The 26316-nt window shown below is 37.0% G+C and overlaps 1 protein-coding gene across 1 annotated transcript in view; it reads right to left on the reverse strand.

The window, feature by feature from the left end:
- Positions 1–988: 988 nt before the first annotated feature.
- LOC133792231 (uncharacterized) overlaps positions 989–26316 on the reverse strand; it is a 34655-nt gene continuing 9327 nt past the window's right edge. Inside the window, exons 4-5 of the mRNA XM_062230141.1 lie at positions 1241–1447; positions 989–1156 (exon numbers count right to left, since the gene is read on the reverse strand). Coding sequence (XP_062086125.1) covers positions 989–1156; positions 1241–1447 — 375 coding nt within the window. The remainder of the gene's footprint in view (positions 1157–1240; positions 1448–26316) is intronic.

Genomic DNA, 26316 nt, shown 5'->3' on the forward strand with positions numbered 1-26316 from the left:
AGAGAAAGCCCAACTACGAGTAGCAGCTCATCAACAAAAAGTCGCTCGATATTTTAACTTAAAAGTATGCGAAAGGGAATTTTAAATGGGCGACTTGGTACTTAGGAGAGTTTGTCCCGACACTCGCGACCAAGTTGCTAGGGTTCTCGAAGCAAATTGGGAAGGCCCCTTATCAAGTCGAAGAAATCTTCCAGCTAGGAACATACAAACTTGCTCGACTAAACATAGCTCTCATTCTTCACTATTGGAATGGAGAAAACCTATGCAAGTAATATCAATAAAACATCGCTTTTTCAAGGGGTGGCTTGTGTTTACACATTTTTTACAAGTTTTGAACAAGGCTAGTCATACTGTGTCTAGTCGCTTATAAGTGTAAGATCACCATGATTGCTTGTATAAACATGAATTTTGTCCATTTTTTACGATAAATAAAAGGAATTGTGTGCAGCCAATTATCCTTGCCAATTATTGTATTTTTTCAAGTATTTGGTTTTTAATGTGTTGTTTTTTTGTATTTATAAGAATTTATAAGTTGGACAAGAAGATATGTTTAAACAGGTATGGTCTATGACAAGTGACCAAGCGCCTTAAGCCCCTTGATCACTTGGGGGGCACATGAGATACTAAGGTTAATCAAAGCATATAAAAATATGGAAACACATGAACAAAATAAGAAAAAGTATGCCAAAACACTCAGAATATCTTTCCAAATTTTATTCAATTTTGTAATAAAATATAAGTGTTGTGCTTGGTTCGGCCATGCGAGCTGGTGTTATAATCGTAAAAGATATAATACAAATAAATTTTTGTTACACCACAAGCAGTGCTACTTGGATGTAATTAGAAAAATAAAAGATGAACTGCCTTAGGCAAAGTATTGTCTTAACATCATAAACATGTTGTTCGAGTGTTTCAAAAAAGATTATAGAAATTAAAACCTAAGTTATTACAACAAAAATAACTGAGTAGGAGGGGTTTGATGGGGCTCCTAGTCGACAGTAGGGCCAGTTTCATCCTCTCCATTAATATCAGTAGCCAGAGAGATTTTTGGAGAAGTAGACGGATTGTTTTCTTCGGGCAACCGAGCAGCACACTTCTCAAGTTCTTCTTGCTTTATCTGCTCAGGTAGAGAATCAAAGTTGGCATTTTTATTATTCTTCCAAAACATATAAAATCAGTTTAATATTGCACCGTGGAACTGCTCCAAGTTGCTTTGGTTTATCTCCTCGAGTTATTTCACCCTCTCCTCGAGCTTATTTGACTTTTTCCTACTCTCAATCAGATCTTTCTCTAGCTTTACAGCCTCATCGTGATTAGTCTGGGGAGCAGTTTTGTGTTTCTCCACCAACTTAGCTGCCTTTTCCAGATATTCTTTCGATTGTTTTACCTCCTCAGTCAGAGCTTTAATGGTGTCTTCTGCAGTCTGCTGCTCGGTGGTCCACCACTTCTATTCCTCAGAAAATTTATTGTTCTCCTCCTCAACATGCCTCCAATCATTGTTAATGGTCAGAAAGGTCTATGATCAGCACAAATTCAAGGCATGAAATTAGATAAAAGCACATGCACAAAAATTTGTTAGTAAAAATAAATAATTGCAGAAACTTACACCAAGGAACTCATTAAAGCCCCGACCTAAGACATGGTCGAACCTTAGGGTTGGGAGTATGGCAAGCGCCTATTTACTCAGCTGATGTCTGGCTACTTTGTTGAGCTTTTCGATGGTGGAGCTAGTAGCATTATTCAACAATTCAGTCGCCGAGGGGAGATCAGTTTCCTCAGATGCAGAATCGAGCTGAGCAAATGGTGGTGGAGTAGTCTCCTTTGTTCGGGTGACTGATAAGGGTATTTAGGATATTATATTCGTTATCCTTTCGCATTTAGATAATGTTAATTTCAGGTTTTGTAGGTGTTCTTAGCTTTGTTTTACGAGTCTTTGATTTTTAAACCATAAAATATTTTATAAGGTATTATTGATGAATTTGATATATTTTTTATGTTAGGATTAGATGTACAATGATAGGACTTGAGAAAATGATGTTTGGGACAAGTTTGAAGTGTTTCAGAAGTACCTGAACCCAAGGTTCGAGCTTAAAGTTCAAGATTACGAAGAAAAACCATGCGAGCAGATTTTCACCCCGTAGTCGCGGTGTAAAATGCCCTAGACTAATACTTTGTAAAACATTTACATGCTCATAAACATATGTGTCCTTTGATCTTGATAGTGTCCAATTATATTATCATTGGCGTATTCCATTCTTTGCTTTACTTGAAACTTGATTGTGTCATACTTGTGATTTCCTATGATGCATCTCATCCATTAAATATGTTCATTCACAACAAACATCTTTCAGGGATCTGATATCCACTCATCTCTGTCGTTTACATCATCTATATGAACCCTTGAGATCCCACTAATCTCATCGAGAAGTTTCTTTCTAGAAGTCCTAATTACTAGAGGCATACTTTCTACACAGCAATTACAAAACTACAAAATTTAAAAATAGGAAAGAATATAGATAACATTTAGAGCAAGTACTTACGGCACGGTGAGGTGAGATTTTCCCATCTTTAGCGTGTATGGGGAGGGTCCTTGGAAACATGGATGACCATCTCTAATATCATTTGTAAAATTCCCTAGACAAATACTTTGTAAAACATTTACATGCTCATAAACTTATAGAAGAAAACCACTTATTATATGAAAATCCCAGTGGGGCCATGCTAAAACATGCAAGTTGGACGTAATAGTTTAAAATAAAATAAAAGTTCTCATGCAACGTTTTAAAAATAAATATAGTTCAAGTCCCACTAACAAGTTTGGAAATCCAAAATAAAAACATAACATCATCCTTTAAATTTTGGCGTTTTAAGCTGATCGTTTGCTCGCCCATAGGATACCCCCACGCCATACACACTCTGACGTCGGAACTCCCCACATCACCACGCGTGCCAAAGAGAAACCTTATTTATTACCTGAAAAGGAAAGTAATGGGTGAGCTAAAAGCGCAGTAAGGAAGTACAAACAACAAACAAGTAGACACAACAAAACATATTCATATTCATACATCGTTATACATCATTCTTAAACATCATCATCATGCATCATGCGTAAACATAATCATCATCATATACCATACATCGTTCAACAATAGCATATTCAAGCATAACATCATAGACATTATCATTACATCCTTGTGCGCATGGCCCCCTCTCTTGTCCATGTCACACCTTGAGGTAAACAGGAGGCTTTGGTCCTTGAATAACCTCGGCACGTCCGACCTATGAGTTACATCTTTATATCCTTAGTAACTCGAGTTACGGCTTTATATCCTTAATAACCCCTTTGTTGGGTCGCATTCAGCACGCTAACAACCATATACTTTCTCAACTAGCATACAAAACACATGCAATCCAGTCATATCAACACAAAGGGAAATACATGATTCATCAAACTCATCATATCATCTCAAAAATATCATTTCATACTTCATATCATATGGTACATCATCATACATAGCATTTAACCTGAACAAACCTATCTTACCGTTCATAACATAAATAAATAGATTTCTACTAACTTCCTTACCTTAGGTCCGAGCAAAGAAAAAATTGAACAACTTCACAATGAACCTATATTCAAAATCAAATAGCAATTTGTTAGCATCACATAAGACTTTCTTGTGCCCAACTCATATACCCCATGTGTGCATGGGCCATGCACACATGGTGAAATTTACACATATTTTTCCAATCATGCACATTTTTCACATAAAATCACAAAAGAATAATGCAACTTCTACCTATAATACATGCATGGTTTTCAAGTAAAAATCATAGGGTTGAATATTAGCCATAATTTTGAACGTAAAAGTACATTTCCATGTGACATGCATGCGTGGGAACGATGTTAAAAAGTGATGTTAAAAACGATAATTTCTACGCGCTTATTTCTATCATTCAAAATAAAGATTTATAAGTCATAATTTCTCACCATTATTTATTTCCTTTAAATCCCTAAGTTGATTAAACCTCTTAAGACATTATTTTTATTTCATAAAAATAATGTATTTAGCCATTTTCAAAAATATAATAATTCTATTTATTATTTTTAAATTTTCATAGAAAATGTTTACCCAAAAATGGTATTTGATGACATGGCAAAGATTATATACACGTCGATTGACACATGGCGGAATTAAAGGGCAAATGTGATGTTCGACTATCAACCAAAAGCGCACCTCATCGTCAGTGTTAATCTTTGGTACGACCAGGCTGGTCGTGAAGCCCGATTTATTTCCTTCTTAAGTTGTAATCTAATATAAACTGTATTTGAATATTTCCTCATAATGATCCTTGAAACGCGATTATTAAGGAAAGATAGGACACATTAGCATGTGTAACCCTCCTTGAGCCTATAAATATGCATGAAATAGCTCAAGGCGGGGACCTTTCGATTCATTTGCTTTTTTGCTTGATATTAAGAGAGAAAGAGCTATAGTGATTGTGGATGATTCTATTGTAATCCTTTCAAGGTTTGTGAAACTCAAGAACCCTAGTTCTTTGATCATGACTTTAAGATTCAATAATAACAATATCACTAAGTGGACGTAGGTCATTACCAATCACTGGGGTCGAACCACTATAATTCCTTGGTGTTTTTTCCTTTTCATTAGATTATCTTTTCAAGTGTCGTTCTATATCATGTCGTATTCTTGACTCTGTGTCGTTGGCTAATTCGAGGGTCAACAGAAAATAACAAAAACTTGAGTTAATCTAAAGGTACTTATAAATATCTTGTTTCCTTTAGAAAATAACAATTTTATTTAAATCAATAAAATTACAAAATTTGATGTGAGAAAAATATAATTTTAAGTTTGAGAAAATTTTTTGCTTGTATTATTTAAGGCTTAATTTATGTAGTCCAAAATAATTGTTTTTAATTTATTAAACTAAACTTTCAGCCACCATTTAATTTGTTTAAAAATCACAAGTGAATTTAATCTTAACATTTTTCTTAATTAAAAAATAAAGAAAATCATACTCATTAAAATGTGAACATTCAAGGTTACATTTAAAATGTCATTTTTAATATATACATAGTTTAGGGTGTTATATTATTTCAACAAACACACAAACTTCCTTTCATTTAAAAGACTTTTCATAATTTTTACCAAAAATTCCAGCAACAAGATAAACCCTCAACAATCACCATCTTGGAATTAAAACTCATATTTTCTTTATAAAATATAAAAAAACTGTATGTATTTATTTGAGTAAAAATATCATTTTAATGTAAATTAAAATTCCCTTTTAATTTCATAAAATCATCATAGCACTTGCAAAAATATTTATGCATGCAAATCATTATTTTCATCATATTTCATACCATTTATACACAAAAATCAGCAAACATAACAGTCATGAAATTCATCCTTTTACATCATGCTTCACAAAACTCATACAATAATCATACATGTTTAGTTAACACAAATTTAAACACAACTCTAGCATGCACCTATTATCATATTGTCAATCTAAGAAAACCCTAACATCACATAGACATTCATATCATAGGCATGCTTCAAGATCAATCATACACATATATGAGACAATAACCCTAGGCTGAAACCCTCATGAATTAAACATAAAAATAAAACCAAAGTTCTCATTTACATTCACATGCTTCCTATCATGTTTCTATCATCATTCGTGCATACATTAACCTATTGATACATCATAATTTCATAAACATATTCACCAAATTTCATGGATTCAATAATAAGAGTCCGATTTAATTATCATGCCAAAATTCACATAGGATCCTAGAACATGGATCTAACATAAAAATTAAAATAACAAAAATACAAAGAGGATCCCTATACTTGCATAGGCCGAAACCTACATACACATAAACATGAAGTACCAACAATCATGATATTTTAATAGATCAAAACCTAAGACCCTTGTCAAACTTAATCATACATCCTCCTTAAATAACAAAATAATCATAATCGTGAATCATCATGCATCAAAATCTAATACCTCAAAACAAATCAAATCATCACATGGAAAGGATTAAAATAGTCATCAAAACCTCAAGATCCTTTCAATATAACAACTAAATAAAAATCAAAGTTTAGAGATCTACTACCTCCTTTATAGAAACCAAAAATCCAAAAATGGTCACCACCTTCAATCAAACCCCTAGGTTTCGAAATCCATAAGAAAAACACAAACATTAACATGAAAAATAGATTAAGAAGATGAGAATGTAGAAGAGAGGATTAAACTACCAAAAATCAAAGAACTCACCTAGGTTTGAATTTTTTTCCCCTTTTCTTTCTTTCTTCTTCTCCTTCTCTCTAGCTCATGTTCACTCTCCCTCTCTCTCTCTATGAAATTCGGCAGCCACCAAGGAGCATAATGCTCTCTATTTTTCTCTCTTCCCTTTTTATTCTAACCTAGCCAAAAATAGCCTAATGACGAAAATGGGTAAGTTTCCTCTTATGCTTATTTTCTTTTATTTAATTTGATTTGATTGGAAAAATAAATGGGAATAAAATCTTCCCTTTCCCACCTATTTCCATCCACCTCTCTTCCTTTCCCTTTTTTTTATTATTTTTTTCTAATTAAATAAAAATAAATCTAATAAAAGGAAACAATAAAATGTGTAGAAAATTCTATGCAAGTGCACCATGCAACCATGCACATGCACACACTTAATTACTAGGGTGCATCACTACCTACCATGCACCTTGGTGCATTCAACCAAAACTCATATATTCACAAAAATAAAGTGATAAATAAACAAAACAATTTTCAATTAAATAAACACAAAATTTCTACCAAACAATTCTAACAATTAAAATAAAAAATTCACAACACTTAACAATTAAATAAAACAAAGCACAAAATTAAAAAAAAAAATTGTGCACTACAATATACCCTCCTTAAAAGGAATTTCATCCCGAAATTCTTTCTTACCAAATAACTTAGGGTATCTTTCTATCATGTCCTCCTCCAACTCCCATATTGCTTCTCATTCCGTACTATTATTCCACAGGACCTTAACTAGTGGAATCTTTTTGGATCTCAGATCCTTGATTCCCTTTTCGATAACACGCTCGAGCTCTTCATCGTTACTTAGGTCCTGCTTCAGCTGTAACGACTCATAACTCAAAACATGAGAGGGATTTGACACGTACTTACGAAACATCGAGATGTGAAAAACATTATGCGTTTCAGGTAGTGCTGGGAGCAGTGCTAAACAGTACCCAACTTGCTCTACTCTATCCAACATCTCAAATGGACCTATATATCTCGAGCTCAACTTCCCTTTCTTCCCAAAACGCATAACAACTTTCATTGGCGACACTCTCAAGAACACAAACTCGCCCACTGAAAACTTGATGTTCCTTCTCTTAAGGTCCACGTAACTCTTTTTCCTACTTTGAGTGGTAAGCATCCTTTGGTGAATTTTCTCAATCGTTGTGTTAGCTTCCCTAACTGCCTTGGGGCCTAATATCTGCTTCTCTCCAAATTCATCACAGTTCAAGGGAGATCTACACTTACACCCATAAAGCATCTCATAGGGAGCCATCCCAATAGTAGATTCATAACTATTATTATAGGACAACTCCATTAGGGGTAGGTATCGATTCCAAGACTCTAAAAAGTCCAAAGCACAGCATCTCAACATGTCCTCCAGAATCTGTATAGTTCTCTCAGACTACCCGTCGGTTTGAGGATTAAACGCAGTGCTAAACTTTAACCTTATTCCCATAACTCTTTGTAGTCCCGTCCAAAAGTTCGATGTAAACACCAATCAGAAATTATTGACTTTGGAACCCCATGAAGTCTGACTATCTCACTCACATATAATTCTGCATATTGGTTCGCCGAGTAGGTAGTCTTAACTGGTAGAAAATGGGCAGACTTAGTGAGTCTATCCACTATTACCCAAACAGAATCATGCTGCTTTGTGGTCCTAGATAACCCTACCACAAAATCCATTGTTATATCCTCCCATTTCCATTCTGGAATGTAAAGTGATTGAAGTAACCCTGCTGGCCTTTGGTGTTTTGCTTTGACTTGCTGGCATGTCAAGCATCTGGCAACAAACTCAACAATATCCCTATTCATACCAGGCCACCAATACAGCGCCTTAAGGTCTTGGTACATCTTCGTCGACCCCAGGTGTAAGGAATAGGGTGTTGTATGCGCCTCATTCATAATACTTTCTTTAATCTCATCATTATTAGGCACACAAATCCTATCCTTGTATCACAGCAAACAACCATTGGACATCGTGAAGTAACTGCTACCATTCTTCTATACCAAAGCCTCTTGCTTCATTAGGGCTTCATCCACTTTTTGTCCTTATCTAATTTGTTCTAGTAGGGAGGATTGAAATGTGAGGTTTGCTAGGCCTCCTGTCACAAGTTCAATGTCGGCGTTTATAATCTCCTTCTGAAGAGGCATCTCTATTGTATTCAGTGTTGAGACGCTCCCATGTCCCTGCCTACTCAATGCATCATCAACCACATCAGCCTTGCCTGGGTGGTATAGAATTTCACAATCGTAGTCTTTCAATAACTCCAACCACCTTCGCTGCCTCATATTCAGTTCCTTCTAAGTGAAGAAGTATTTCAGATTTTTGTGGTCAGTGTAGATTTCGCACTTGTTCCCATATAGGTGATGTCTCCATATCTTTAGTGGGATATCATTGCTCATAATCCTTAAGTTGTCTAGAAGCATAAGCTACCACCTTCCCATCCTGCATCAACACACACCCTAAGTCATTCTTTGATGTGTCACAATACACCACAAATTTCCCGCCCCTCTATGGTAACACAAAGGATAGGCGCAAAAATCAACTTATCCTTCATGGTTTGAAAGCTTTCTTCACATTTCTCAGTCCATGCAAACTTCTGATGTTTGTGGGACAAGTTGGTCAAGGTTGTGGCGATCTTTGAGAAACCCTCGACAAACTTCCTATAATAACTCGCCAATCCTAAGATGCTTCGAACCTCTGAGGCATTCTTCGGGTGGGAACAGTCTCTAATGGCCTCGATCTTTGACAGATCCACTGCTATCCCACTCTTGGACATTATATGCCCAAGGAAAGTTACTTATTCCAGCCAAAACTCACACTTAGAGAACTTAGTGTATAGCTGATGTTCTCATAGTCTTTTTAGGGTCAACCTCAAGTGCTCCTCATGCTCCTCCTTGGTATTTGAGTAGATAAGGATATCGTCTATAAACACTACTACAAACTTGTCCAAACAGTCCTTAAAGACCATGTTCATCATGTCCATTAATGTTGTTGGGCCATTAGTGAGTCCAAAAACATCATTAGGAACTCATAGTGCCCATAGCGAGTTCTGAAAGTCGTCTTCGAAATGTCTCCCTCTTTCACTTTCAACTGATGGTACCCGAATCGTAGATCAATCTTTGAGAATATTGGTGCCCCTTGTAGTTGATCAAAAACGTCATCTATCCTAGGCAAAGGATATTTGTTCTTGATGGTGACCTTATTGAGTTCTCGATAATCAATGCACATTCTCATGCTCCCGTCCTTATTTTTCACAAATAGAATTGGTGCTCCCCTTGGAGAATGACTAGGCCTTATGAACCCTTTATCCAGCAATTCCTGTAGCTGGTTCTTAAGTTCCTTCAACTCCATAGGTGCCATTCGATAGGGGGCTTTAGAGATCAGTGCTGTTTCTAGTGCAAGTTTGATCACGAATTCGATTTCTCTGTCCGGGGGTAATCCTGGTAATACCTCCGGAAACTCACAAACAATATGCACATTCTCTAGTTTCAAATCTGTTTCCTTGGATTTATCCACAACACTAGCCCAGAAATGTTGAATATGCTAATGTTATGCTTAAATAAGCTATTGTTGAATGATGTATGGTATATGATGGTTGGTTTGTATGAGGATAAAAATATGCTATGTGTGATGATGTACTATGTGATATGAAGTATGAAATGCTATTTTGAGATGTGTTGTACCCTAATTTCAGCCCGAGTTTATTCACCTAGCTCGGGTACAACTGGCAAATAAATATATGGAGACGTAGCATGGGAGTGATATCTGATTGTTATGCACGTGGACAGGTCAGATTTTGTGTGGTCACCCGTGGTGTCAGGCGCCTTGGGTCTAACCCAAGCAAGGTATACGAAGGTCGTGAAGTGCGAGCTCAGGATATTAAAATAGATGTCTAAGCACGAGCTTGGAGGAGACAACCAGCTCGTGGTAATTCTAATATATTGCACACCTGTGGATCCCAGAGACTCGGGTCCTTTTATGCGTTTATTTAAGACCATGCTATCATATTTAATGTCCCAGATGTTAGGAGAACATTTACTTTGTGATCAAATCATATCCCATTATAAATGCATGATTGACTCACGTGGTTACCCAAACCTGTCTATGGAATTCCCTTATAAATACTGGGAATATTGGACAGGGAGGGGGACCATGATTTGGTAATACCAAATCTCTGCCAAAATAGAGAGAGAAACATTAATAATATAGACTCATGGACTAGGTGGATTTTAACCACTGAACCACGTAAAAGTTTTGTGTTCTTGAGTGAAATCATTTATTTTTCATTACGATTTATTAAGCACTAATCTACCTTATTATTTCTTAATACACTGTTGGCAAAAAACTGCGTCAACAATTTGGTGCTTTCATTGAGAGGAAAATTAGTGCTTTATCAAAATCTCAGTCGAATCTCATCATGGTGCTCACTCGCTCAATGCATGACAATGAGATATAACAGCTAGTGAGCAGGAGGCCCATCATACCGCTGTTTCGAATGAGCAATGCCTTGAAGTCCAGCAACGTCTGAGAAAACAACCGGCAGGTCACGGCGACACTAGGAGTTCAGCATCATTACCACTGAATCCAAACTCAGGTTACTTAATTGCCATTGAGATGGAAAACATGCAGTTAAGAAGCCATCTCACTAAGGAAAACAGGCAAATTGAGGAGGTTTTGGCTCGGTTACCCCTTCTTGCAACCGACGTTAATGTCAAAAATAGGCAAAGTGGGTCTCATAAATCCCACAGAAATAACTAATCCAAACAAAGTCGGTCAGTCAGAATTGCCACCCTAAGTTTTGTTCCAACAGGGCGAGACTGCCAGGATGCTCATCCCAGTGGCCCCATAGGGGTCATCAGCATATCAGTCGATCGGTTAGAACCGCAACCCCAATTTTAGTGCCTTCTTCACAAGCACCTAGGAGTACCCATGGAAATCCATGAGGAGGGGCTGGGACAGGCTCACAGAGACAAAATGTTCTAGCAAACCCTCCTACGTCACAATCGTATCATCAGACGCAGAGAGCTAGAAATAATGGGGCAGAGCAGAGGCGGGCTAATCTACTTCGCCCTGATGGGACAAGGATTACCTCACCAATAAGTCATCCCCTATCACCTATTAGACATCCAACACCACCTCGTCCTATGTGGGACATTCCAGCTTATGGAGACAGTAAGAGAAATCCTCCTCCGTCTGCTCATACCTACACGTGTTGAAAATCTAGATCCTCGGCCTCAACCGCGAGTTGTAAGCTTCGCAAATGGAAGTTACTGGACTGAAATTTGTCGAAGTGGTAGGTCCGAGGGCGATCTGAGAAATCAGCTAAGTTCGGCACAAAGCCCTCGGTACAGTTCACAACCTGATTTGCGTGATCGTCTGAATTCGCAGAGAAGGAGTCCATCTCGGAATGAATATTTTAGTTATACTTGATAAGAGGGCGGTCTTCCATAGTACGTGATAATGGGAATGCCCTACTAAACCAAGCTCGAGCTAGAAAGGACAATAACCCATCAAACGTGTACGATAGGATGGGAGCTATTGAACATCCCCCAGATAACCTAGGGACTGGAGAAAAAACCCTCGAGAGGCTAGCTCTGATGGATGAGAAAATGAAGAGGCTTTTATCTGGAAAATATAAAGACGATTGTGACTCAGAGGATGAGCTCGAGCCTTTCGCTCCAAATATTGCGGCGACCACATATCCGATAGGCTTTAAAATGTCACACTTGTCAAAGTTTGATGGAGATGGAGATCTATCAGACCACCTAGGATGTTTAATACCATGATGATGGCCCACAATGTTGGACTCGATCTAAGGTGCATTTTATTCCCTTCAACTCCGATTGGGCCAGCCAGGCAGTGGTTTAAGCAATACAAGAGGCATTTTATAAGTTCGTGGAAGAAGTTTTCTTCTGACTTCAAAAAAACATTCTGGGCTTCCCAGACAACTCGAATTAAGGCTAATTCATTAGCCAATGTAAAGAAGCAACCTGGAGAAACATTGAAGGCATATCTAAGTAGATTTGCCAATGTCGTTGCACGAGCTAGGGACAGGAATCCTTGTTGGGGGCAACCTGTGGCAATAATTATAGAGAAAAAGGAGTTAATAGTGTGGACGAATTCTTGACACGAGCTCAAAGATGGATTAACATGGAAGAGGCGCAAGCTTCCGTCACAGGAACCAACCAGATCCTTGTCCAACCCGTTGGAGCGGTAACGGACGTTGTAGCTACGACTCAAATCGTTACCCTGAATAACCTAGGGGGAGTAACAAAAGGAAGGGAAATGGTGAGGGTGACCAGAGCGGAATAAAGAAAATAATTCTGGGGAGAAATTCAAGCAGACGATGCGTTGCCTGCAAGCAGGCGATGCATCGCCTGTTAGGGTTTCTTGAAACCCTAAGCATCAGGCGATTCTATGCCACTTGGATGGCGAAGTATCGCCACCTTCTCTATTTTTGGACACTTCCTAGGTCATAAAAAAGCTCTAAATGCTACCAAACTTTTTGGGAACCCTTAGATACTTTCATGCATCACTTTGGACCCAAATTTTCATTAAAAGTGCCTAAAATTGAAACTCAAATTTCACATCTTCACTATGTGAAATTTACTAAGTGTTTACACCTTTCTTGTATTTTAACAATTATCTTTTGTATTTAACAAATCATATTAATCCCCCACTTGGTTAAATACAAGCCTCATTCTCTAGCTTAAAATAGTTTTGGTGCATAAAATAAAGTGCATTTTGGTTTGAACTTTACCTAAGTGAAAATACCACAAAGTCTTATCGAAATCATTAGTTGCTTAAAGCTTGAACCAAGTATTCCATATGATAAAATCAATGATACCTCACACACCTCCACCACATCTTTTGTTTTTCCCACTTTCTCGCTTAGCACTATCATGGTCATGTGTGTAATGCCCCAAATTTCCTAATAAGATTGAGAACTTTGATTAGGAGGCTGGGAGGGCCATAATTGATTTATTATGCTATTTAATGATAATATGCATGTTTAGGTGTATTAAATATGCATGTGAACCCATTTGTGATTAATTGGGTGATTTTCATATTTTGGCCATTTCGGGCATTTTTGGCATATATGTGAAATGGGCGTGGTGCTTTGTTATTATTTGGTTATGCCAGGGTTACCCAGCACAAGACGATCCTAGGAGGTAAGCTAGTGGGAAAGTCACAACGGGATTTAAGCTTGACTTGGAGTAAGTCAAGGGGTATTTAGAGCATTACCGGGTTATTGGGTAATGGGAATTAATATTTGGTGATAAATTGGGAGTTAGTAAGACCAGGGGGAAATTCTGGAAGTTTTGACTATAATGTCCCCGGGGGTGTTTTCGGGACCCCGAGCATTAGGTTTTATTGGAAGCTACTTAAGCTTGAAGTAACCTTTTAAGAAAATAAAAAGAACGTTATGTATGTTCTCTCTCCCTAAAAGTTTCATTTTCGTCTCCCGATCGCATTTTCGAAGGTATCTTGAGTTCTAGGACTCGGAATCAAGCGAGGATCGAGGCATAGCAATCCTAAGGAGAATTAGAAGCTTATTAATTGGAGGATTTAGTTGGAAACAACTCAATCGGAGGTAATTCAAGTTTAAGTTTTAAGTTTTTAAAAGCTTTTAAGCTTGAATTGGACTTTGTGAATCGTTGAGTTTTTAGTTTGTTTGAGCCTCAGGTTTTGGTGGTTTTGGACCATTGGGGAGTTTGGGAACTTTGATTTAATGATTGGGAATGTTTAGACATGTTTTTGGGAGGTTTTAAAAGGTTAAAAACGAAGAAAAATGGTTGCCCCGAAGTTGGGCCGCAGCCCTTGCTCGATGAAGCAGGTGCTCTGTTTTGCTCTTGGTGGGCGCCGCGGCCCTTGTTGTTGGGTGCCGCGGTGCTTGCCTCTGGTTGTGCTGGGGGCCGCGGGTCAGGCAGGCTTTTGAGCCCGTTTGGGTGTTTTGACCCCGCGAACATGGTTTTAGGCCTCGGGATCATTCCTACTACCCGGATTAGTGAGGATTGATGTCTTGGAGGCTAAGTTTTAGTTCAAGGATTGGTTTTAGAACTTGAACTCATTGGATCACCATTTGTGGTTATGACTAGGTTTTCATTAGAGGCTTGGAATCGGGATCTTTCTTGTGGCTCATTTGTTGGTAACTTGTGCTTGGACCGAAGGTAAGAAAACTGCACCTCATGTGTGACATGCATGGCTATTATTGATGCATGTTGGATGTTTAAATGTAAACATTGATAGCATAATGAATGCTTAGAAATCTTGCTCATTTTCATATGATTATTACTGAGGCATGCAGGATGATTAAGTGTGATGCATGTGATGCACGAGAAACATGTGATTAGGGCATGCCATGAATGATGAATATGAGATTGGTCAGAGCTTAAGTCTTTGTGTTTGTGCATGATCATTATTATGCTCACAATTGTTAAGTAAGCATGTTGAACGCCTCATCTTTGGATGAGTGACATATGATATATGTTTGGTAGCAATGCTTACTTGTGCATGGTACTGACTCATTAGTCAGAATTGGCAAAGGTGTTAGTATCAACTATGAAGCTGTGACTCATTAGTCAGGTTCAGCAGTGGTACTGGGCATTGGTCACGTTGCGCTGACTCATTAGTCAGGACGGCCTTAGCGTGTTTCACGCAAGCCAACAAAGATTAGATCTAATCAACTTTCTGCATTGAATGACTCCAATAAGCATTAATGTCGGATCGACCTCAAGGCCGATGAATACTAAAAAGAACTTGTCTAGCCAAAGGCTAGCCATTTAGAGCCAGGGCCAGCAAGCCCCGTGACTGTTATGTCACATGGCTATGGGCACCGGCCCCACAGTGATGTGCTTGTCAGTCACTCATCTGATAAGAGCCATTGCAGAAAAGCCCAGGTAACGGTGTCGTTACACGACTATGGGCACTGAGGCCCTAGTGACTTGTTTGTCAGTCACTCAGTATGGTTTACCAGAACCTCAAGTGATATTCACTCATCTAATCAGAGCTATGAGCTCTGTATGATCATTTTGATCATCATATGCATGGCTATGGGCACCGACCCCACAGTGACGTGCTTGTCAGTCACTCAGCATGGTTTACCAGAACCTCAAGTTTTGAGACACTCATTTGATTAGGATTGACTTGATAGTCCTCCAATCAGAAGGGCAGGATTTCTTATCCTGGATACCCCAGCATTGGATTGAATTCATTTGCATGCTTGAATAAAGCTATGTTTGCTAGGCATGCCAGATATGATTTGATATCATGATATGTCTGTTCATGAGCATATGAGTTTTCTTGCTGGGCTTCGGCTCACGGGTGCAGGTAAAGGCAAAAGAAAGCTGGACCATCCTTGAGTTGAAGAGCTTAGGTGATGACGTGTACATATGCAGCTACTCGACCAACACTTGGGCGAGGTTTGAAAGAGGAACTAGGGTTAAACCTTGTTTTGCCGCTTAGAACGGCCTGTTGTAAATATTCTCTTGTAATAGACTCTAAAATTATATTTTTGGGATCCTAATGTATATGGTAAACGTTCTAGTGAAACGTTATATCTTAACCAAAAATTTTAATCCCTAAACCACTAATCATACTTAGTTACACATTTATGGCCAAATGACTCGATTAGCGAGTTTAGCACTGTTTGCAATGTGCACTGTAGCGGTCCCTGGAGTTAGGGCGTTACAATGTGCTCATCTCTTCATGAACTTTCGGAGGAGAAACTCCAACTCCCATGAGAGGTGGCACCACCTCTATGTGCACATAGGTGAAGTTCATAAAACATCTTTGCTACCTTTATAGATGCTTATTACACTCAACTGAACTTCATTAAAAGCCCTAGGCTTAACCCTAACTCGGTAGCAACCAACACTAACCTTCTCGATTGGAACTCATCATAAATTTTAGTGTTGAAACTATTCACTTATCAATGACTTGTTCTTACCCATTGAACTATTTCCCTTAATTTGTACAAGTTGAGAGTTGGGTTTCCATCATTGGTGAATCTATTATTCTAGGAGTTTCAATACCATCCCTTTTGAAGTAGAACTTACTAACCATCTCAAAAGAGAATTTGTAAATGGATCTTCTAAGTTCTCACTTGTCTTAACATATGAGATTGATATGATTCCACCTTGAATCAATTGTCTCGCATATTCATGTCTAGACTTTCCATTATACACACTATTATATGTTGGGAAAACTTATACAGGATCTTGTTTATTTTCATATAAATCTTATATTAAACAAATTAATATGAGCAATGCAGAACATGTTTCTAAAATTGAATTCATACAGAGATAATGATAAGATCACTTACATTATTGTGCAACAAAATGAATGAGTCATTCCTTCAGTTTCTCTAACCCTTGTATCCTTTATGTCGTAGGCCATCACCAAGAAATTGAACCGTTCTTCAATTTTCTTCATAGCCTTCCAAAGTATCCTTAGAATCACCTAGACTAGAGTGAGAAATTCTTGACGCATGAGATAGATACAAAGAGAAGAATAATAGAAGAGAAAAATTAAGACTTAGAAAAGGACTTATGTTGTAGAGAGAATCTACAACCTAGAGCATCAAGACTAGATCTTCTGATCTTCTCAAAAACAAGTCATTTCAACTCTCACTTAGCATTTATTTTATAAACTCAATAAGTCGTTTATTTTAATTAAAAAATTAATAAAATAATAGCCAATTAACATCCCTAGGTAAAAATTCTCATGGGCTTTAGGCCTGTGAAATTTTCCATTTAATTATAAGCTCGTTGGACTTAAAAACAAGGCATGTATTATTTTCTATTGATTAACTAATTAAATAACTATTTAAATCCTTTATCGAATTAATTATTTATAATTTGAACCTTGATTTAAACTTATTTATTAATTTAGACACCAATTTGTCTTAATTAATAAATCTTCTCTAAAATCTATTTTCTTCACTAAATTGTATAACTCTATGAAACTATCCAAAATTGATCTGGTCAACTTTGCTAATTCTAATTGATAATTAAATCAATTAATCGAGACTATCTAGATGATTTTATCCAAGGTACAGTGGGGACCATGGGCCTATGAAATCAAGCTCCAATAAGTTATCATAAATTTAACAAATAAATTTACTAACTTATTAATTCCTCGTGACTCCACTAAAGACTCAGAATTGCACTCTTGAATTCATAGAACGCTCTATAAGTAATATAGATACGTTATTGATTATCCATTGTTACAACCATAATTGTCACTCAATCCTCTATAGACGGTCTGCAATGAGATGGAACTAAAATACTGTTTTACCCTTTATTGTATTTTATCCTTAAAACACTTAGTTCCTTGTAAATGATATTTCAGTAAACTAATTTAATTACTGAAATGAGATCTCTATCATTTAGCACCTTGAATAAAACTAAAAGGAAACCATCATTTCACTTGTTCATCATAATCTATAGATGTTCATATCTATGATTAACACTCCCACTCAATTGTACTACTGAGTTCCCAAGATGTAAGTATGGGCTAGTCCATGTAAGCTGGTAACGAACAAGTCAAAGAACTCTAATAATACAACCAGTTAGAATACTAACCACTCAGAATTGAGATTGAATTGACCTATGATCAACTATATGATATGACTAGAATAGATAATAATGGTATGTTTACTTATCCTGTCTACTGTCAATATCGATCCAGTCTGATGTAACAAATACATCCGATCTTATCTACTTTACTAATATTCTGGAAATAACATAACACTGCGATGTGTAAGTAGATCATATCGTAGATTGGAAATTCAGTGTAAATCTTGTTCACTGACTAATCTTATGACTAACTTATTTTGAACATATAATCATATTTATATTCCACAGTGATTACGTCTCTATAAATATGATTAGTTATATGTTCATGATTTAATAGAAGTTTATATTAAACAAATAATTATGAAAATAAAACATGTGAGCAAAGTAATTGACCAAGTCAAAAAATTATTTCTATTCTTTTATTGATAATAAATGAGATTACAAAAAAATTGGGTTTTAATTAGGGCATAAAACCCAAACATTATATGCTCAAGCAAGTGCGGATTGGCTATCACAATGTGTTGAAATTGTTGATACCATATTTGTGGTTAAATGAATGTCCATCATGAGATTCCTAAGCCACTCGACCATTTTTTCGGTTGTCGCTAAAGCTATAAACTCCGCTTCCATGGTTGAGTGTGATATACAAGTTTGCTTCTTGTAGCCGTATTAGATTTCACCTCCTCCAAGATTAAACACCAAACCGGTGGTGGAGAGATTATCTCCAACTCCCGATATCCAATTAGCATCGGAATATCCTTCAAGTATCTCTGGAAAATTTGTATAGTGAAGACTATACTCTTTGGTACCCTTAAGATAACCAAGAATTCTCTCAATAGCTTTCAAATGCTTGATACTTGGATTGCTAGTAAACCTACTAAGTTTACTAACTGCATATGCAATGAGTGGTGTACATTAGGCTTCTTATTGCACTTGCATATTCCAATTGAGCCATCGCTCTTCCTTCATTCTTTTCAAACTTCATGTTTGAATCAAATGGTGGATGTGCCTCTTTGATTTTGAGATGACTGAATTTGTCGAGCACTTTCTCAACATAGTGGGTTTGACTCAACACAAAAACCCCCACTATTCCTTTTAAATTTGATACCTATAATGGTATCCACATTTCCAAGGTCTTTCATTTTAAAGATAGAAGATAGAAACCTCTTCGTTTCTATTATTCCTTTCAAGTCATTACTCAAAATCAACATGTCATCTACATATAGACACACAAGTATGACAAATTCACCACAAGTCTTATAATATAAGCACTTTTCCGTGTTATTGTGTCTATATCCACTAGAAACAATGACTTTATCAAACTTCTCATGTCATTGTTTTGGAGCTTGTTTCAAACCATATAATGATTTGACAAGTCTACACATTTTATGTTCATTTCCTTAAAGGACAAAACATTTCGGTTGTTCCATATAGACCTCCTCCTCGAGATCCCCATTTAGGAATGTCGTTTTGAAATCCATTTGGTGAACATAAAGGTTATATATAGATGATAAAGGCAAACAACAGTCTTATAGAAGTAGTTCTTGCTACCGGTGCATATGTGTTAAAGTAATATATTCCCTATCTTTGTTTGAATCCTTTGGCTACTAGCCTAGCCTTAAAGGTTTGTATGGTGCCATAGGTATGGTATTTCTTACTAATAAATACTCATTTGCACCCAATTGGTTTGGACCCTTTTGGAAGGTCAACCAATTCCCCATGTGTGGTTTGACATAATTGAATTCTTTTCAACATTAATTGCCTCCTTCTAAAAGGTGGAGTCTCTTGAGGACATTGCTTCTTTGAAGGTTTTGGGATCATCTTCTATTTGAAGTACTATTGGATGTTTCCAAGTAACTTCCTCATTATCACCTTCAATAAGGTATAGTGTCTCTATTGGAGAACACTTCTTGCTTGATCCCAAATCTTTGAGCATTTGGCTCCTTCTAGGCAATTGAGGTTGCTCACCAACTATTCTAGGAGTCTCCTTTTGAGGCTCTCTAGTTTGATTTGGTTCTAAGTTGTTGTCATCACATGACATGTTCTCAAAGAACTCAACCTCTCTAGATTCAATCATTGCATTAAACTCCAAGTCTAATAATCTATAAGCTTTGATATTTTGGGCATAACCCACAAATGCACATCTTATTGCCATTGGACCCAACATGGTCCTTTTAGGATCGGTGCTCTTGCAATAAGCAAGACACCCCCACACTTTAAGATAACCAATGTTTGGTTTCTTTCCTTTCCATAACTCATATGGAGATATATTATTTTTGTTCATGGGAATATGATTCAAAATATGACAAGTGGATAGCAAGGCTTCACTCCACAAATTAAAAATCAATTTAGAGTGTAATAGCATAGCATTAATCATCTCAATAAATGTTCTATTTTTTCTTTCCGCTATACCATTTTTTTGTGGAGTATAAGGGGTTGTACATTCATGAATTATTTCATGTTCTTCACAAAACAAATTAAATTCATTTGAAAATATTCACCACCCCTATCACTTCTAAGCACTTTAATTTTCCTTTCAAGTTGATTTCAACTTCCGCTTTATAAACCTTAAATACATCAAATGCTTCATCTTTATTTTTAAGCAAATATACATATGTGAACCTAGAGCAATCATCAATGAAAGTAATAAAATATATACTTCCTCCTCTAGTCAACATTCCATTAAGTTCACATAAATCAGTATGTGTCAAATATAACAACTTAGAGTTCCTTTCAACACTTGGAAAATGTTTCTTTACCATTTTAGATTTAACACATAATTCACATTTGTCATGCTCAACATTATCACAGTCAATTAATCCACATTTGACAGCTCTTTTAATTGTGTTAAATCCTATATGTGCAAGTCTAATAAGCAACAAAGTAATAGAATTTGAGTCAAGCATATAACAAGAGGAAGAAGAAACGGTATTGTTCACATGGTCAATAGATGTACAAAGTTTGAACATCCATCACAATCATATCCATTTCCCACAAAAACATTGTCTTTAGATAAAATGAGCTTGCCGAAATCTATCACAACCTTGATTCCCGGTTTGCCAAGTAAATTGTCACTCACAAGATTTCTACTCATTTCCAGTGCATACAAGACATTGGTGAGTAGAACCTTCTTGTCGGATGTAAAGAACAAATCAATAGTTTCCTTTCCTTCAACATTGGACCTTTTCTTATTGCCCATTTGTATCTCATGCCCTTCCTTTGAAGATTCAAAGGTCTTGAAAAGATTTCTATCATTGGTAACATGAATGGTGGCACAAGTATCGTACCACCATCCACTTACCTTTCCATGAATGGCATTAACTTTGGTTAGTTTTACCACTAACTCCTCTTGAGTTGAATTAACTCTTGCCTCATTATTCTGGCTCCTCTTGAACCTACAATCTCTAGCAAAGTGGCCATTCTTGCCACACACAAAGCAAGATTCCTTGGAACTTTCAAATTGTCCCTCATTCTTCTTGGTCCCCAAGGGGTTTTTTACCCTTGCCCTTGTTAGGAGGGTTAGCCACCAAATTTGCCTTAGAAGTCTCTCCATTGGACTTTTCTTCATTCATATCTCTAGAGTGAGATTTCACCTCAATTCTCAAGTGTTTGAGAATTTGCTCCAAATAAATCTCTTCATTTATATGGAGAATTTTCTTTCTATAGCCTCTTCAAGAAGGAGGCAACTTGGCTATAATGGCACCAATATGGAATTGTTTCAGAAATACAATCTTAAGTGTAGACAATTTATTCACAATAATTTTCAACTCATGAATTTGAGGGAGAAGAGGTTTATCATCATGAAATTTAAATTCCATATATTGAGAAATAAGGAATATCTTAGTACCTTCTTCTTCCACTTTGTACTTCTTTTCCAAGGCCTCCCAAATCTCATTTGTGGTCTTGGTGTTGGTGTAGAGATCATATAGACTATCTGAGAGGGCATTAAGGATGTGACCCTACATATCAATTCATCTTCTTCACGCTTCTTCCTTTCTTTGACAACTTCTCGAGTATCATCTTCCTTGGGCTCTTCCAAGGCTTTTAGGTCTTTATCCAATACATAGAAAACTTTCATAGTGGTGAGCAAGGATCTAATCTTGTCTTGACAACAAACAAAGTTAGTCCCATCAAACCTATCTAATCTAACAAAGTCTTGAATTATGAATTTCAATGCTGAAAGAGAGTTAGATTCTTCCATGATATGCTATCTCAAATTATAGAGTATTAGAATGTTGAGGAGAGTGAGATAACACCACCTCAAAAAATAGAATCTACACAAAAAAATGGATTGACAGGGACTTAAAAAAAGATTGAGAAAGAACTTGCAAACCCAAGTAGATCAATGGTGTTCTCAACTTTGATGAAGCTTCAAAAACCCTAGGCAAAACCACCATCTTGAGCAAATCCTTTAAGCAAAGCAAAATACACAAAACCAAGGCTTATACACATTGCAAACACTATCCTAATACTCTATTTCCTAGCCACCATGGATGTTTGAGGCCTTCTCTTGAGGAAATGAGGATTGAGATTTAACAAGCCTTAAACTCTCAAAGTCAAGCACTTTCTTTGAGAGTTCTTAGAGAAAAACTAGAGATTCTTAGAGCTAGAGAAAGAGAGAGAGGGTAGAGAGAGATTGGAGAGAGTGATCAAGTCTTCCAAAACCCTATTTTGACCCTTATATAGAGTAGGCACCGTCATTAGGTCTAACCAATAAGATTAGACTTGTAAAACATGTCATTAACAGTATTTCATGTAACTTTCACGTACTGCAGTAGGCGATGCGTCGTCTGCAAGCAGGCGATGCATCGCCTGTTAGGGTTTCTTGAAACCCTAAGCATCAGGCAATGCTATGCCACTTGGGTGGCGACGTATCGCCACCCTCTCTGTTCTTGGACACTTCCAAAGGTCCTAAAAATGCTCTAAATGCTACCAAACTTTTTTGGAACTCTTAGATACTTTCATGCATCACTTTGGACCCAAAATTGCATTTTAAAAGTTCCTACAATTGAAGCTCAAATTTCACATCTTCACTATGTGAAATTTACGAAGTATTTATACCTTGCTTGTATTTTAACACTTATCTTTTGTATTTAACCAATCATAACAACATTTGCTTCTCGAGGTTTCTCGGCTAGAGGAGCCCCACTAGGCCCACTAGTTTCTTTTCTACTCGATTTTTAAGTGTTGACAGCAGGACCACCTAAAGTGTATATGTCAAAGGCCTTTAAGGGCTACATGACTACAATCAGACAAGAAGTTAGTCAAACATATACGAGCATAATTAGAAATAAAGATAAGCAAAATTCTAGTGTGAATACCCGAACTATTGATGTTGGTCATTACATTATCTAAATTAATACTACCGCTAAAAAATGCATTATCTGTCTCAAAAAAGTCTGAACCAAAACTACTAGTCGAAGAAATAAAGATGACATCCCTATCGAACAAGTTGTTTGGGATGGGCAACATTGCAACAAGTAAAGAAAGATTCCAACCATTCTCATCCTCTAATGAGGAGTAATCTACCTGAATAGGGTGCTCGGGCAATTTTTGTTTTCCCTTACCATGGACGGGAGGGATTGATGATGGTCGATAAATGGCACTAGGCTCTCTAATATTGATCCCAGTTTCCCAATGCCTAGGGAGTTGTGAGACGTCTTGGGGCTGGTCAGTGGGGATTTTTTCTTCAGTGTCTTCACTAATGGCACTCCCCGCAGTCGACTCCTTTGCATCTTGATGAGGTTGTAAGAGCCCAACCATCCTTAAATTATTTATCGTGACCAGTTCCTTGACACTTTTTTCCATGTGTGTCAAACTGGCCAGAAAGTCGGCCCTCTCCATCATAGCCTTTGTAGGCTCTGTTCGGTATCATGGGCCAAGAAAAAGAGAGGATAATATGAGACAGACATAATAGAGTGACCAGCAAAAAGAAAAAAGTAGAATACGAGGAAATTACCTCCCCAGGTAAAAGACGGGTTGTTTGTGACCAAGACGCTATGAGGAAATACTCTTGGTGGTATTTTCCACATTGGATTTGTAGGTGGTGTCTGTAAGGAAGGTGTGAGTGGTTTCTTGGTGGTAGAAATGAAAGAACCATGTATTATTCTTGTTAGCAGTCGACTTGAGATAAAAAAGAAAAGAAAAGGTAGTTGGTCTCATGAGGAGTAGCTTCGGGCCATCTCAGGTGGTGGTAAAGGATATAGAATGTTGATAGTACTCTATATTCGTTTAGGGTTATTTGGAAAGGGGCTAGGTCAAAATAATTGGAGACCCCCCTGAAGTAATCGTGAAGAGGAAAGGTTGCCCCTGCCTCGACTAGACACTATAAGCGCGTCCAGGCACATTGCCCCTCTGGTCGATTGAGGGCCTATATAAGGTTATCCCAAGAAGCCTATACTTCTTGGGATATTTTTCCACCATCCTGTTCGAGATCACACTTGGAAGGGCAATGTACCAAGGGACATTTTCTTTGTGAACGCCAACCTTGTGAAGGGTGTGGGTAAGAAGAAGCTCAGAAGCTTGTTCGATGGATTTTGGTTGTAGATTAACTATTGAGGCCTCGGCATTGGCCGCATGTTGGCCAGCATGAGGATCTTGGCTCTTCTTTCTCTGGGCCACTTGTTTCACTTACACCATTGATGTCTTGTGCCTTTTTGTGTTGCACCTGGGAGGAGTGGTCGATGGATTTGGCGCAGGAGAAGGAATTTGAGAAATAGGCTGCACGTTATCCTCGAACATCAATGCTAAGAGATCCTCGTCTATTGGCCTCTCACTTCCCCAGTAAGTGTTAGGAAAATATTGTTTTGCCTCAATGGAAATGATTATAATATTACAACTCTATGCAATATATTACAAATAAATAATGATTGATTGAATAAGATTACAACTCTATAACTGAAAATTTCAAATAAACAAAGAAAAGGAAGAAGATGATGATGAAGAAGAGAATGGTGGAAATACAACTCAAAGCAAAATGTTACAAGTAAACTAAAATGTTTGAAATAAAGAAAAGAAGATTACAACATTTGAACAAGAAATACAAGTAATAGGAACAAGAGAATAAGAAGAAAACAATGCAATAGAAAGAAGAACAGAAACATAAGCAAACTCTCACTTACACAACCTAAGTGAAGAGGATTGGGGATCACCAACTTGAACAAGGTTTAAAACCTTTGTCCAAAAGCTTATTTCCCCCTAACTCAAGCACTAAGGGATCTCTCTCAGATATTGGAAAAGCTTTCTGGAATTATCAAGCCTCAAGGTGTTTCTAGCCAAGTGCTCTAGTGGATAGAAAAGTTGTGTCTTACAAGTGAGCTATAGGCTCCTATTTATAGAGTTTAGAAACACCCTTTGAATTTCAAATTCCACCAACCCCCATGGCTGTTACCAATGTTTAATTGGATTAATATGGAATTAAAAAAGAGATTTGAGAGTTATTAGGGTTTTTTGAGCCGTTCAACAAATATTGAAAAAACTGAAAATTGGTCAGTTTTTTGGCCTGTGGCCGCGGCCAGAGACAATGGTGGCCGCGGCCACTGGTCTTTGTCCCACAGGCCACGACCACTGACCAATTTCAGCACAAAAAATTGTGCTATTTTTCCAAACGGTTCCAAACCCTCCGAAATGATTTTGTAACTCCTAAAACACATTATTGGGGTTAAAATCATATCTCTAACAGCCATATCACATATGGCTTTATGAAATTCATCTCAATATTGTGTAACAACAATTTACACAATAAAGGGTAATATTTGGAAGTTACAAATTTGTAACACCAAATATGTTACATTATTTGGATATGTCTCATATATCTAAATATTGTAACTCTCTATTATATGTTACAATATGTGACACACTATGTCACATTTATTTAATCTAAAACATTATATTATAATATAATATAATTTTACATTATATTATAAAATAATATAACATTCCCCCACAAGATTAAATAGTTATCTTTTGTAACACTTATTTAATCAATCATTATATTTTGAAATATAACATATCCCCCACTTGATTAAATAAGAACTATCTCTTATAGGAGTCATTGCATTAGTGCATAAAGTAAAGTGTTTTTCAACTTGAACTTTACTATAGTGTAATTATCACAAAATTTGTCGAAAATTAGGTTGCACTGGGCATTGAACCATCTTTTCATGATGACAAATCGGTGATAACACACACACCTTTGCGATGTTCACTTGAGACATCTATGTCTCGCTTTGCACCGTTAATGGCCATGTGCACTTTCCATTCATGGACGTTCTTGAGAATACTTCCAATTCTCATGAGAGGCGGCACCACCCCTAGGTCCATATAGGTAGAATTCTTACAGTATTTTGTTACCAAAAATACTTGTCTTTACAAGACTGAACTCTATTAAAAAACCTTTCGGTT

This window comes from Humulus lupulus, chromosome 7, assembly GCF_963169125.1.
Source record: "Humulus lupulus chromosome 7, drHumLupu1.1, whole genome shotgun sequence".
Lineage (NCBI taxonomy): Eukaryota > Viridiplantae > Streptophyta > Magnoliopsida > Rosales > Cannabaceae > Humulus > Humulus lupulus.